The 13,112-nt window shown below is 39.2% G+C and overlaps 1 protein-coding gene across 1 annotated transcript in view; it reads left to right on the top strand.

The window, feature by feature from the left end:
• The window catches only part of LOC115220010 (ATP-binding cassette sub-family B member 7, mitochondrial), a 52,880-nt gene that overhangs the window by 20,142 nt on the left and 19,626 nt on the right, over positions 1–13,112 (top strand). The window contains exons 9-14 of the mRNA XM_029790311.2: positions 1,754–1,928; positions 3,261–3,418; positions 6,462–6,625; positions 8,224–8,353; positions 9,099–9,273; positions 11,377–11,480. Coding sequence (XP_029646171.1) covers positions 1,754–1,928; positions 3,261–3,418; positions 6,462–6,625; positions 8,224–8,353; positions 9,099–9,273; positions 11,377–11,480 — 906 coding nt within the window. The remainder of the gene's footprint in view (positions 1–1,753; positions 1,929–3,260; positions 3,419–6,461; positions 6,626–8,223; positions 8,354–9,098; positions 9,274–11,376; positions 11,481–13,112) is intronic.

Genomic DNA, 13,112 nt, shown 5'->3' with positions numbered 1-13,112 from the left:
GTGTTTGGCTTCTGTGCCGGTGGCATGTAAAAAGCACCAACCGATCGTGGCCGCTGCCAGCCTCCCCTGGCACCTGTGCCGGTGGAACATAAAAAGCACCCACTATACTCACAGAGTGGTTGGCGTTAGGAAGGGCATTCAGGTGTAGAAACACTGCCAGATCAGACTGGAGCTTGGTGCAGCCTCCTGGCTTCCCAGACCCCGGTCGTACCGTCCAACCCGTGCTAGCATGGAAAACGGACGTTAAACGATGATGATGATGTGATTTCATAAGTTAGAGAAATAGCCTTACTATCTCATATTATTTTCATATATAGTGTATCTAAGGTTGCATGTCAAATGTGTTACCTTTTGAGACTGTTAGACTTTGAGAGAAATTTGACTGTTATTTCATGCAAGTCAAGTGACTAAGAAAAGAGAGTAGATGACTAACACTTAATGATTTATGGTTGAGTATTTACATTGACTGGAGTGACTATAAGATTGCAGATGTTTGAAACTGTATTGAGGGGAAAATTAGCTGTTATTATTTAAACTGGCCATATCTGGCCTAAATATTCGATCTGTTTTGTGTTCAAACTGGCCATAACCAGTTTCTTACACCTACCCTAAAATGTCATTCTTGAAATAAACAACCACATCATTGAAATCTTGAAGCTCTGAGATAATGCAAGATTAATTCAAAACAATTCTGAATAAATAAGCATTACATTTGACAGGATAATCTGAATGCTAAAGGGTTAAGGATCCACTTACTGAATGGAATGTATGAGGGCTGTGTCTATAATGTATGATAATTAATGGGAATGACTTAGTGTGAGGTGAGAGAGAGAGAGAGAGAGAGAGAATATTTCTTTCTTTATTGCCCACAAGGGGCAAAAAAAAAGAAGAGGTACAAACAAGGACAGACAAATAGATTAAGTCGATTACATCGACCCCAGTACGTAACTGGTACTTATTTAATCGACCCCGAGAGGATGAAACACAAAGTTGGCGGAATTTGAACTCAGAATGTAGCGGCAGATGAAATACCGTTAAGCATTTCGCCCGGCATGCTAACGATTCTGCCAGCACACTGCCTTAAATAGAGAGAGGAATATTATTAAGCATGTGTTTTTCATGTGATCCTGTATTGCAGTATAAGTAGTGAAACATGGAATCTAAAGTGATATACTCTTTTTTACTCTTTTACTTGTTTGAGTCATTTGACTGCGGCCATGCTGGAGCACCGCCTTTAATCGAGCAACTCGACCCCGGGACTTATTCTTTTGTAAGCCCAGTACTTATTCTATCGGTCGCTTTTGCCGAACCGCTAAGTAACGGAGATATAAACACACCAGCATCGGTTGTCAAGCAATGCTAGGGGGACAAACACACACACACATATATATATATATATATATATATATATATACATATATACGACGGGCTTCTTTCAGTTTCCGTCTACCAAATCCACTCACAAGGCTTGGTCGGCCCGAGGCTATAGTAGAAGACACTTGCCCAAGGTGCCACGCAGTGGGACTGAACCCGGAACCATGTGGTTGGTAAGGAAGTTACTTACCACACAGCCACTCCTGCGCCTATTATAAAAGGTGTTTATTATAATTTGCCAATTTTATGGTGTATCACAGTAAAATTAGAGGACATGTAGTGACTTAATAGTTGTGCAGGTGTATCTGTCTATCAGTGTTATGCATTTATTTATTTGTATGCATGTTACAACTTTTTAAATACCATTTCTTTATTCCAGTATTTCAACAATGAGTGGTACGAAGCTCAGAAGTATGATATTCTGTTGGGCAAATATGAAAAGGCCTCCTTGAAAACAACAACAAGCTTGGCTGCTCTGAACTGGGGGCAAAATGCTATCTTCAGTGTAGGCTTGACGGCCATTATGTACTTGGCTAGTAAAAATGTCTTGAATGGTAAGATCCTTTAACTTACACAAGATGAACACTCACAGATCCCTTAACAAATTTATTGTTACTGACTTTCCCTACTACTATGTCCTTGTCTGATCCACTGTCTTTACAAACCTGAACTACTGCCATTACTTATTTATTCCATATTGTTGCATTTTGTGAACAATAGTTTACCAATGACTAGTCACTGGTTCAAAACATTTTTGCGATGAGAGTGACAAAGAGTTGTCTCTAACTGGGGAGAAACAAATATCACAAGGGATTTTTCTACAAAAGCTCTGATTTATTGGGCAATATGCAACACCAGAAGATATATACATATATATGCCAGATTTTTCTGTGATACTCATTTGCCCTTATTTTACTTATAATTTTTACCCTTATTTCTATCTTTTATCTTTTACTTGTTTCAGTCATTAGAGAGAGACACATACATGCAGGGCTTCTTTCAGTTTCCATCTACCAAATTCACTTACAAAGCTTGGTCGGCCTGGGGGCTATAATAAGACACTTGCCCAAGGTGCCACATAGTGGGACTAGAACCTGAAACCATATAGTTGGGAAGCAAGTTTCTCACCATACAGCTAAATATGCGCCAATGAGTATAGAGGATTTACACTACTGAGTTTTTAATTTTTATTCAACTCACCTCAGTGTCCCCACCAACATTGCTTGACAACTGATGCTGACATGTTTACGTCCCCGTAACTTAGTGGTTCGGCAAAAGAGACCAATAGAATAAGTACTAGGCTTACAAAGAATAAGTCCTGGGGTCGATATGCTCGACTAAAGGCGGTGCTCCAGCATGGCCACAGTCAAATGACTGAAACAAGTAAAAGAGTAACAGTCGTGAAGTCTCTTCAGCTTCAATGAAATTTTATTTTTCTCAATCTTTGGTATTCAAGTGTGATTTTTTTTCACATCAGTTTGCTCATGTGTGTGTGTCATAGTTTCTTATTTCTCTAAGTCTGTGTTCTACTCAGTTGAGGGATCTTATCTTGTGGGTGCTTGACAACCTTACCAGTGCCAGTGCCACAGAAAAGGCACCCAGTACACTCAGTTAAGTGGTTCGCATTAGGAATGGCATCCAGCTGTAGAAACACTGCCAAAGGAGACAGAATCTAGCAGAGGCTTTTGGTTCATCTGTTCTTGTCAAACTGCTCAACACATACCAGTATGGAAAAAAAGGACATTAAATAATGATGACGATGACGACGACAACGACATATATATAATTTAGATAAAGGGATAGATAGATAGACAGACAGACAGATATACATACACGTACGTTTATTCACTTTTCCTAAAAACAACAATTATTTCCCCATTTTCTAGGCACAATGACTGTCGGAGATATCGTAATGGTAAATGGATTGCTTTTCCAGCTATCCTTGCCACTTAACTTTCTGGGATCAGTCTACAGAGAGATCCGGCAGGCTCTCATTGACATGCAAACGATGTTTAGCTTGCTTAATTTGGAATCTGCTGTAAAGGTAAACATTTCCATATTTTCCAAATGAAACTTCTCTCTCTCTCTCTCTCTCTCTCTCTCTCTCTTTCTCTATCCTCTACTCTTTTTTTTCCTTCCCTGTCCTCTACTCTTCTCATTTGTTCTCTATCCTCTATTCTCTCTCTCTCTCTCTCATCTACTCCTTTCTTTCCTTCTCTATCCTTTACTCTCTCTCATCTACTCCTTTCTTTCTTTCTCTATCCTCTACTCTCTCTCTCTCTCTCTCTCTCTCTCATCTATTCCTTTCTTTCCTTCTCTATCCTCTATTCTCTCTCTCTCTCATCTACTCCTTTCCTTCTCTATCCTCAATTCTCTCTCTCTCTCTCATCTACTTCTTTCTTTCCTTCTCTATCCTCTATTCTCTCTCTCTCTCTCTCTTTCTCTCTCATCTACTCCTTTCTTTCCTTCTCTATCCTCTATTCTCTCTCTCTTTGATGATTATAGTCTGTTATTATAGAATGATTATAGAGTGTGTGATATTGGATGAACTTGGAAAAACTGGATTGAGGCTGATGGAGCCTAGATATTAGAAACAAATATTGACCAATGTCTTTTCCTATTTCGTTTTATTTTTCGAAATTGCTTAATAAAGAGGGTAAGGCAGTACTCCTGACACCTTATTTACAGGTCCTGCAAGACTAACAAGAGGAAAGAAGGTATCCCAAATTTGAGACCTGTCCCAAATGCTTGCAACAGAGTGGATGCCACTATAGGCTCCCAAGGACCAGGCGAAACCACTCAAGTATTATTTGAACTCAGAACACAAAGGGCTCGAACAAATGTCACAGAGCATCCTGTCTGAGAATCCAACAAGCCCACTATCCTAGACTGATACTTAACCCTTTCGTTACCAACCCGGCTGAAACCGGCTCTGGCTCTGTAGTACAAATGTTTTGTTTTCATAAGTTTTGAATTAAAATCTTCCACCAAACCTTAGTCACAATTTATGTTCCTAATACTAGCTGAATGATAACTAAGTTATTTTACTAAATTCTTTGTTATATTTAAAATTAATTGAAAAAAACACAGAGCATCTCAGAATAAATAGGGTAATGAAAGGGTTAATTATTGTCAATGGAAGGATAGAAGTTGATCTTGGCAGGATTTGAAGCCAGAATGCAAGAAGCTGAGCTGGTATTTCATCCAATATTTTAATAGTACGAGGGGCGTTCAATAAGTAATGCCCCTGACCCACTTCCCATAGCAGTAGAGTAACGAAACATTGCACAGTTATTAGCCTTTCTCTACATAGGAACCACCCAGAGTTACGCATTTCTCCCATCGTTTGATACAGCTCTGGAGACCGTTTTTTTAGAAGACCCAGCTTGGTCCTCCAACCACGACGTGACTTCAGAAATCAAGGCTGCATCATCTGGGAAACGCTTTCCTTTCAAAAACAACTTCATGGCTGGAAAGAGGTGAAAATCAGAGGGTGCAAGGTCAGGAAAGTAGGGGGATGGGGGAGGAGTTCATAGCCATACGCCTGTGCTTCTGATCTGGCGACAAGCGAGTTGTGGACCGGAGCGAGTTGGTACATCTCCAAATTTATCCTCGAGCACACGACGCGTTCTTGCTTCTGGAAAGGTGTGAGCAACCTGGAAATCCATCTGGCAGACACCTTTTGCATATGCAAATGGTCATGAATGATAGTTTCCACAGACCCGGTACTAATCTTGACCTCATGGGCTATTTGGCGAATAGTTTGCGTCGATGTTCCAAAATGGCAGCCTCAACTTGACGGACAGATGCCTCATCAATTGCAGAAGGGGGCGACCAGATCTGGGAGCTGTTTCCACCGAGTTCCGACCATGTTTGAATCCACGATGCCAGCGTTTTACAAGGTCATATGATGGGGCATCATTACCATAAGTTACTTTCATTTCATCAAAAGTCTCCCGTGGTGTGCGTCCTTTCAAATACAAAAACCAGATCACTGCTCGACACTCAACAGGCTCCATTTCACACTTGACTCAGTTCAAACACCTGTAAATCAGAAACCCCAATTAGTTCAGAGCTGTAATTTGCCACCTACTCTATAGAGATATCAATAATTGCACACGCAAAATTTCAGCTAGATCAAACAATGGCAAGTGGGTCAGGGGCATTACTTATTGAACGCCCCTCGTACAGCCTGTTTGTCATTTTTGATAGAGATGACAGTGTTGATGATGTGTCGATGTGAATATATGAGAAGGAGCTTAAATGGTGCATGTGGAATGAAATAAGTGGCTGATGGAAGACAGGTTGATAATGATATAGATGGTGTTCATCATCATCATTTAATACTTGTTTTCCATGCTGGCATGGATTGAATGGTTTGACAGGGGCTGGCTTGGCAGAAGACTGCACCAGGCTTCACTGTCTGTTTTGGCATGGGTTTTACAGCTGGATGACCTTCCTAACACCAACCACCTTACAAAGTGGACAGTGCTTGTAAGGTGGCACCAACACATAAAAATCACTGATGATAACATAGATGTTGTTGGTGTTGCTGGTGAAGTTATAGCTTATGGATTAGTAGTAGTGATGCTAATAGCAGCAGCAGTGGCAGGACGTTCAAGAATTTGGACCTGGAGATCTCCATTTCCAGCGACTTCGAGGGCTACCTCCCAGTGGTGTCGGGCATCAACGAAGAGCCCTCGACTACAACAAGATGACCAAGGTTTTTTGTTTTTTTTTCCAAGGTCTGGGATTTCCCGCCACTAAGCCCTAGACCATCACCTAATCACCCTTACCCGTCTTGTTGCTTAACAACAGCAGCAGTAGTAGTAGTAGTAACAGCAGCAGTAGTAGTAGTAGTAGTAGTAGTAACAGCAGCAGCAGCAGTAGTAGTAGTGGTAGTAGTAACAGCAGCAGCAGCAGTAATAGTAGTAGTAGTAACAGCAGCAGTAGTAGTAGTAGTAACAGCAGCAGTAGTAGTAGTAGTAGTAGTGTTGGTGATGATGATAGTGTTATAGGTGATTGTGGTTTTGATAATGGTAGTTGTGACAGTATGGTGATGCTTCTTGGAATTAATTTCTTTGTAGAATGCAGAAACAGCTCCGACCCTTGATGTTTCTCGAGAAGATTCGTCCATAACATTTCAAGACGTCTACTTTGAGTATGTCCCCGGACGTGCTATATTTAACAACTTGACTTTCACTGTACCCACTGGCAAGAAAATTGCTATCGTTGGTGGTAGTGGCAGTGGGTAAGTTTTCTCATAAATACATCAATATTGAAATGCAAAGACTAAAGTGTTTGTTTTAATGTTTTACAAAATAGTCAGAAGATGAGAATGGACAGTGCCTTTGACTTTTGTTTTATGTATCACATAACATCATCATTTGCAAGTCTCTGTTAACCCAGTCACTTCTTTATTTTTGTTGCAATGTTGAGATTGATAAGGGAGTATTTATGCAACTGGGACAGAACAATTACCACATGATATTTGTGATTGATATCATCATCGTTTGCAGGCCTCTAATAACCCAGTCATTTCTTCATTTTTGTTGCAATGATGACATTGACAAGGGAGTATGTATGCAACTTGGACAGAACAATTACCACATGATATTTGTGATTGATATCATCATTGTTTGTAAGCCTCTAATAACCCAGTCACTTCTTTATTTTTGTTGCAATGACGAGATTGATAAGGGAGTATTTATCCAACTGGGACAGAACAATTACCACATGATATTTGTATTTGATAACATCATTGTTGGCAGGCCTCTAATAACCCAGTCACTTCTTTATTTTTGTTGCAATGACGAGATTGACAAGGGAGTATGTATGCAACTTGGACAGAACAATTACCACATGATATTAGTGTTTGATAACATCATTGTTTGCAGGCCTCTAATAACCCAGTCACTTCTTTATTGTTGTTACAATGACAAGATTGACAAGGGAGTATGTATGCAACTTGGACAGAACAATTACCACATGATACTTGTGTTTGAAAGTAATGAATTTAAACTCAGAGCATAAAAATGGACAAAATGCTGAGGACATGCATAAGCTCGCAAGGAATGAAACCAGTATGATCCGATGGATGTGTAATGTCAGTTTGCATACTCAACAGAGTGTAAGCTCCTTGAGAGAAAAGTTGGACCTAAGAAGCATCAGATGTGGTGTGCAAGAGAGACGACTGCGCTGGTATGGTCATGTGGTGCATTTTGTCCATCTTTACATTCTGAGTTCAAATTCTGCCGAGGTCAACTTTACCTTTCATTGCTTTCGAGGTCGATAAAATAAGTACCAGATGAGTACTGGGGTTGATGTAATTGACCCCAGTACAGATAACTCTGATGTGATCTGAAAAATGGTTTATCTTGTGCCATACTTCAGATATAACAGTAATATGAATGGTTAAAAAAGGTGTATACAGAAATCTGAAGCTGTTAAAAGTTAAGCGATAAAAAAAAATAACAAGATCAAGATTTTGATGTGATTGTTTATTTTTAGAATGACATTGTATGGTAAGTGTAAGAGGCTGGATCTGACCAGTTTGAACATAAAACAGGTAGAATATTTGTGGCCAGTTTAAGTCCTAAAGGGTTAAAATACATTAAAGAATAGAATAAAAAATTATGAAATTGTAATGTTCCGATATTTCCCAAAGTCATTACGGGCTGTAAGTGAATAATGAAAATCCTATAAACAGGTACTCAAAATCCTGTGTATGAAGGTAAAAGACATTAAATTTTACCTGTGGGTATTTGGTAATTTCTGTATTTGTTTAATATACATTGATAATTAATGGAAAATAAACATGAACATTTGGTTTTTTTTTATTTTGTCTAGGAAGTCTACAATTGTCCGGCTGTTGTACCGTTTCTTTGACCCCCAGAAAGGTTCCATCTCTATAAATGGTCAAGACGTAAAGACCGTCACGTTGGACAGTTTGAGAAAAGCTATTGGTGTTGTTCCACAGGTAAGTAATGAACTGCTTGTTAGTGGTTATTGTTGTGATAGTGATTGTGGTGGTGGTGGTGGTGGTGGTAGTGGTGGCAGTGGCAGCAAAAAAGAAGAAGTTGGTTGAATTTGTAGTAGTAATGATGATGGCTGAGGTTGTTAGTAGTCACAACGGTAGTAGTGGTGGTTGTGGTACTGATGGTTGTAGTTGTGAGAATGCTAGTAATTGTAGTGTTGGTGGTGGGAGTTTTAGTAGTAATAGTAGTGTGATGGTGATGATGATAATGATGAGAAGGAAGAGGATGATAGCCATGGTAGTATGGTGGCAGTGCTAGTAGCAATAATAATGAAGATGAAGCAGTCTTGTAACTAGAAGCCTTCTAGCCATCACTAATGTTACATTTCAGACCACTTGGTACTACAAGATGAATAAAAGTGAGGAAGGGAGAGGGGGGGGGGGCATTTGCCATAGTTGATACAGTCAGTATTAGATGTCATAAGGGATGAGGTTGATGACGATGACAACAGTAGTGGTGTTGTTGATATAATAATAATACTCTCAGAGTGGTTGGCATTAGGAAGGGCATCCAGCTGTAGAAACTCTGCCAGATCAGATTGGAGCCTGGTGCAGCCATTTGTTCACCAGTCCTCATTCAAATCGTCCAACCCACGCTAGCATGGAAAGCGGACGTTAAACGATGATGATGAAGATGGTGATGATGAGAATGATGATGACTGACTGACAAGTATGTTTTCCTTTGCAGGATTGTGTGTTGTTCCATGACACCATATACCAAAATATCCAATATGGTAAATTGGATGCCACAAAAGAAGAAGTCTTTGAAGCATCTCGCATGGTTGAATTACATCAAACCATTGAAGATATGTTTCCTCAGAAATACGAAACACAGGTTGGAGAGAGAGGATTGAAGCTTTCAGGTATGGAATAGTTCTTTTTTTGCTGCACCTTTTAACTCTTTAGAATTTATGGGTGCAGACATGGCTGTGTGGTAAGAAGTTTGCTTCCCAACCACATGGTTTTGGGTTCAGTCCTGCTGTGTCTTGAGCAAGTGTCTTTCTTCTACTATAGCCTCGGACTGACCAAAGTGTTTTTCAGTAGGTTTGGTAGACAGAAACTGAAAAACGCCCATTGTATAGGCACAGGAGTGACTGTGTAGTAAGTAGCTTGCTTACCAACCACATGTTTCCTGGTTCTATCCCACTGCGTGGCACCTTGGGCAAGTGTCTTCTACTATAGCCTCAGGCCAACCAAAGCCTTGTAAGTGGATTTGGTCCACGGAAACTGAAAGAAGCCTGTCATATATATGTGTTTGTGTGTCCCCCCAACATCGCTTGACAACCGATGCTGGTGTGTTTATGTCCCCGTAACTTAGCGGTTCAGCAAAAGAGACTGATAGAATAATTACTAGGCTTACAAAGAATAAGTCCTGGGGTCGATATGCTTGACTAAAGGCGGTGCTCCAGTATGGCCACAGTCAAATGACTGAAACAAGTAAAAGAGTAAAGAGTATGCGTGTCTTTGGGTTTGTCCCCCACCACTGCTTGACAACTGGTGTTGATGTGTTTACATTCCTGTAACTTTGCTGCTCAGCAAAAGAGGCCGATAGAATAAGTACCAAGCTCAAAAAAATATTCTGGGGGTTGATTCATTCTACTAAAATTCTTCAGGGCAGTGCCCCAGCATGGCCATAAAAGAAACTGGCCATAAATAGCCCAAGTATTCTTATTTCTTTATTGCCCACAAGGGGCGAAGCATAGAAGGGACAAACAAGGACAGACTAACAGATTAAGTCGATTACATCGACCCCAGTGCATAACTGGTACTTAATTTATTGACCCCGAAAGGATGAAAAGCAAAGTCGACCTTGGCGGAATTTGAACTCAGAACGTAACGGCAGACGAAATACCGCTAAGCATTTTGCCCGGTGTGCTAATGATTCTGCCAGCTCGCCGCCTTCATAAACAACCCAAGTATTCTACCACATGTAGCCTCTCACACCTATCCTGCAATGTAATCCTAAAGATAAGCAATCACATCATTGAAATCATGAAGCTACAAGATGACACGTGATTATTTTTTTTTTTTTAATGTGAATAAATATATATTACATTTGACAGAGTAAACTTAAAGATAAATGGTTAAACTATTTTTGGTAAAAATATGGTTGACATTTATCAGTGATTGAATTGGTAGATTACATTTACTGACTTAGAGTTCATAGGTTCAGACTCTGCCATTTGCAATGCATTATTGGTTTAAGTAATAAAGAACACTCAGCCCGTTCCAGTTAAGCTGCCAGCTTAGAATAGGAACTAGTAACACTTTACTGTTCAGTAATTTGTATGCCCATGACAACTGCATTACAAGTAATCTAATTAAATATGGACTAAATACTATGTCATTTGAGTTGTTTGGTAAAGTAGTTTGTAATTTTTAATATCCAATTGTTACTTTATTTGGGCTAAAACAGTTGATGGAGAGGAATAATTTCTTATATAGAATTAATTATGTTTTTGATATTTAATATATTAACAATTGTTAAGTTCATGTTAACATAATTAATATGGAATGCATTAAAGAATTAATTAGAAATACTTATGCAGTGAAGGAAAAAAATACTTGTCTTATATTTTGATTCTTTTGGCATGTATGGGTTACAACTAAGAGTGTGTTTTGGTCTTATATTTCTTCAATAAAGCAAAGACTTCACCACATTTGTTAAAGTAGTGATAAGAAATTGTAGTGATAAGTAAATGTATAAAACTATATGCATATATACCTACATGTATACCTACACATATAGGTGTCAGAAAAGAGAGACAATCAGATTTGGCAACTATGGGGAAGTATATGCTGTACTGTGGAATTCTAATAAAACTGAAATATGTTCAGATTTGTGTCCTGTCCATTTTTGAAATAAATAAACAGATAAATAAATAAATAAAAGTTGATGGAGTGAAATATTTTTAAAAAATCTGTTGTGATCTTCATTTACTAATCTTCATAATTTATATTTATAGGAGGAGAGAAACAACGTGTTGCTATTGCTCGGACTATTTTGAAAGACCCTATCATAATTGCTTATGATGAGGCAACATCATCACTAGATAGCATTACAGAGCAGGTAAGATACATTGTTTAATACACTATTACAAGATTAGTGTAAGATAGAGGGTTATAGCCCAATTAATTAAGAACAGAGTTAGACTAGATGAAATATAGTTTGGCTTTGTCCCAGACAGAAACACTACTGATGCTATTTTTATAATCAGGTAACTGCAAGAGAAGTATTTAGCAAGAAAAGCCATTATACTTGGCATTTGTTGATCTGGAGAAAGCCTTTGATTACAGGACTAAGATCCCCATTTACTTAGTAGGCTACAGAAGAGAGGGAAGCAGTTTCATGCTAAGTGATGAAAGTTATGTGGGCAAGTCAACAGGAAGTGATTCCATGGAGAAGGAAGAGATATATATTTCATCTAGTCTAATTCTGTTCTTAATTAATTGGGCTATAACACCTTATCTTACACTGTGTTGTATGGTTGGTTCTGAGGAAGCTAGGGGTAGATGAGTGGCTTGTGAAAGCTGTACAGGCCATGTACAGAGGTTTTGTCAGTAAGGTGAGAGTTAACTGTGAGTGCAGAGATAAATTTGGTGTTTAGGTGGGCATTCATTGTTTATGGAAAGTGTAATCACTAGAATAAGAATGAGATGGAGAAATTTCAGAGAGCATTTACCTCTGTTGGAAACCAAAGCTCTCTCTGTCTATGTGAAAGGAAGATTGTATGATGCATGTATACAAACAGCAATACTATATGGTAGTGAAACATAGGCCCTGAATGCAGAGGTCATGCAAAGACTAGATTGGAATGAAACTTGTCTGCTCCACTGGATGTGCAGTGAGCTTCTATAAATGCCCCACGGTCTACAAATTTAAATTGTCAAATCATCTTAGTAACAATTCAATGTTGATATGGTTGCTAAGACAACATACCACAAGACAAACAATTCTGCTCATGTGGCTCCCTCTGTCTGACAAAGCTTAGTATGGATCTCTATCCAGGATTAGAGATATTCAACTGTTAGTAAATAGTCTCCCTGTCTAAGGCCACCTGGTATTCAGTTCTACACTATTTTGGAAACTAGTGCAGCCAAATGATGCCAGACTTAACTGCTCTGCTCTCCTTTGAACTATATTAGCAAGGTTGGGTGTGTAGAGAACCTAGGCAGCCCATATTTGTACCCTGGAGAACCACATGAGTTGCTAAATAATGGTACAAACTACATAGTCCTTCAAATCAGACATATATTAATCATTACCACTGTTTGGTAAACAACACCTTCGATTTCTCCTCACTCAGCACAAGTAAAGAGCTGTATGCAGTAGAAGGCAGTCATTGCAAAGTAAGATGTAGGAAGAATTGGTGAGATAAAGATGAGATTGAGATAAGTTGTGATATGTGCACAGCAGACCTGTACAACCCAGCTAGTATAGAAGAACTGACATTAAAGCATTGATGATGATCGTAACAATACTTATTATAATTCACTATACTCACTACTCAAAAGTGGAGGCACATGGCCTAGTGGTTAGAGCAGTGGACTCATGGTCAAGGGATCGCAGGTTCGAATCTCAGGCTGGGCGATGTTTATGAGCAAAACACCTAAGCTCCACACAGCTCGGGCAAAAGGTAGTGGTGAGCTTCTGCTGACTCTTTCGCCACAACTTTCACTCTTTCCTCATGCATCTAGCAGC

Source organism: Octopus sinensis, linkage group LG15 (genome assembly GCF_006345805.1).
Source record: "Octopus sinensis linkage group LG15, ASM634580v1, whole genome shotgun sequence".
Lineage (NCBI taxonomy): Eukaryota > Metazoa > Mollusca > Cephalopoda > Octopoda > Octopodidae > Octopus > Octopus sinensis.
The sequence above is the reverse complement of the archived record's forward strand: the minus strand, read 5'-3'. Positions and strand labels throughout refer to the sequence as shown.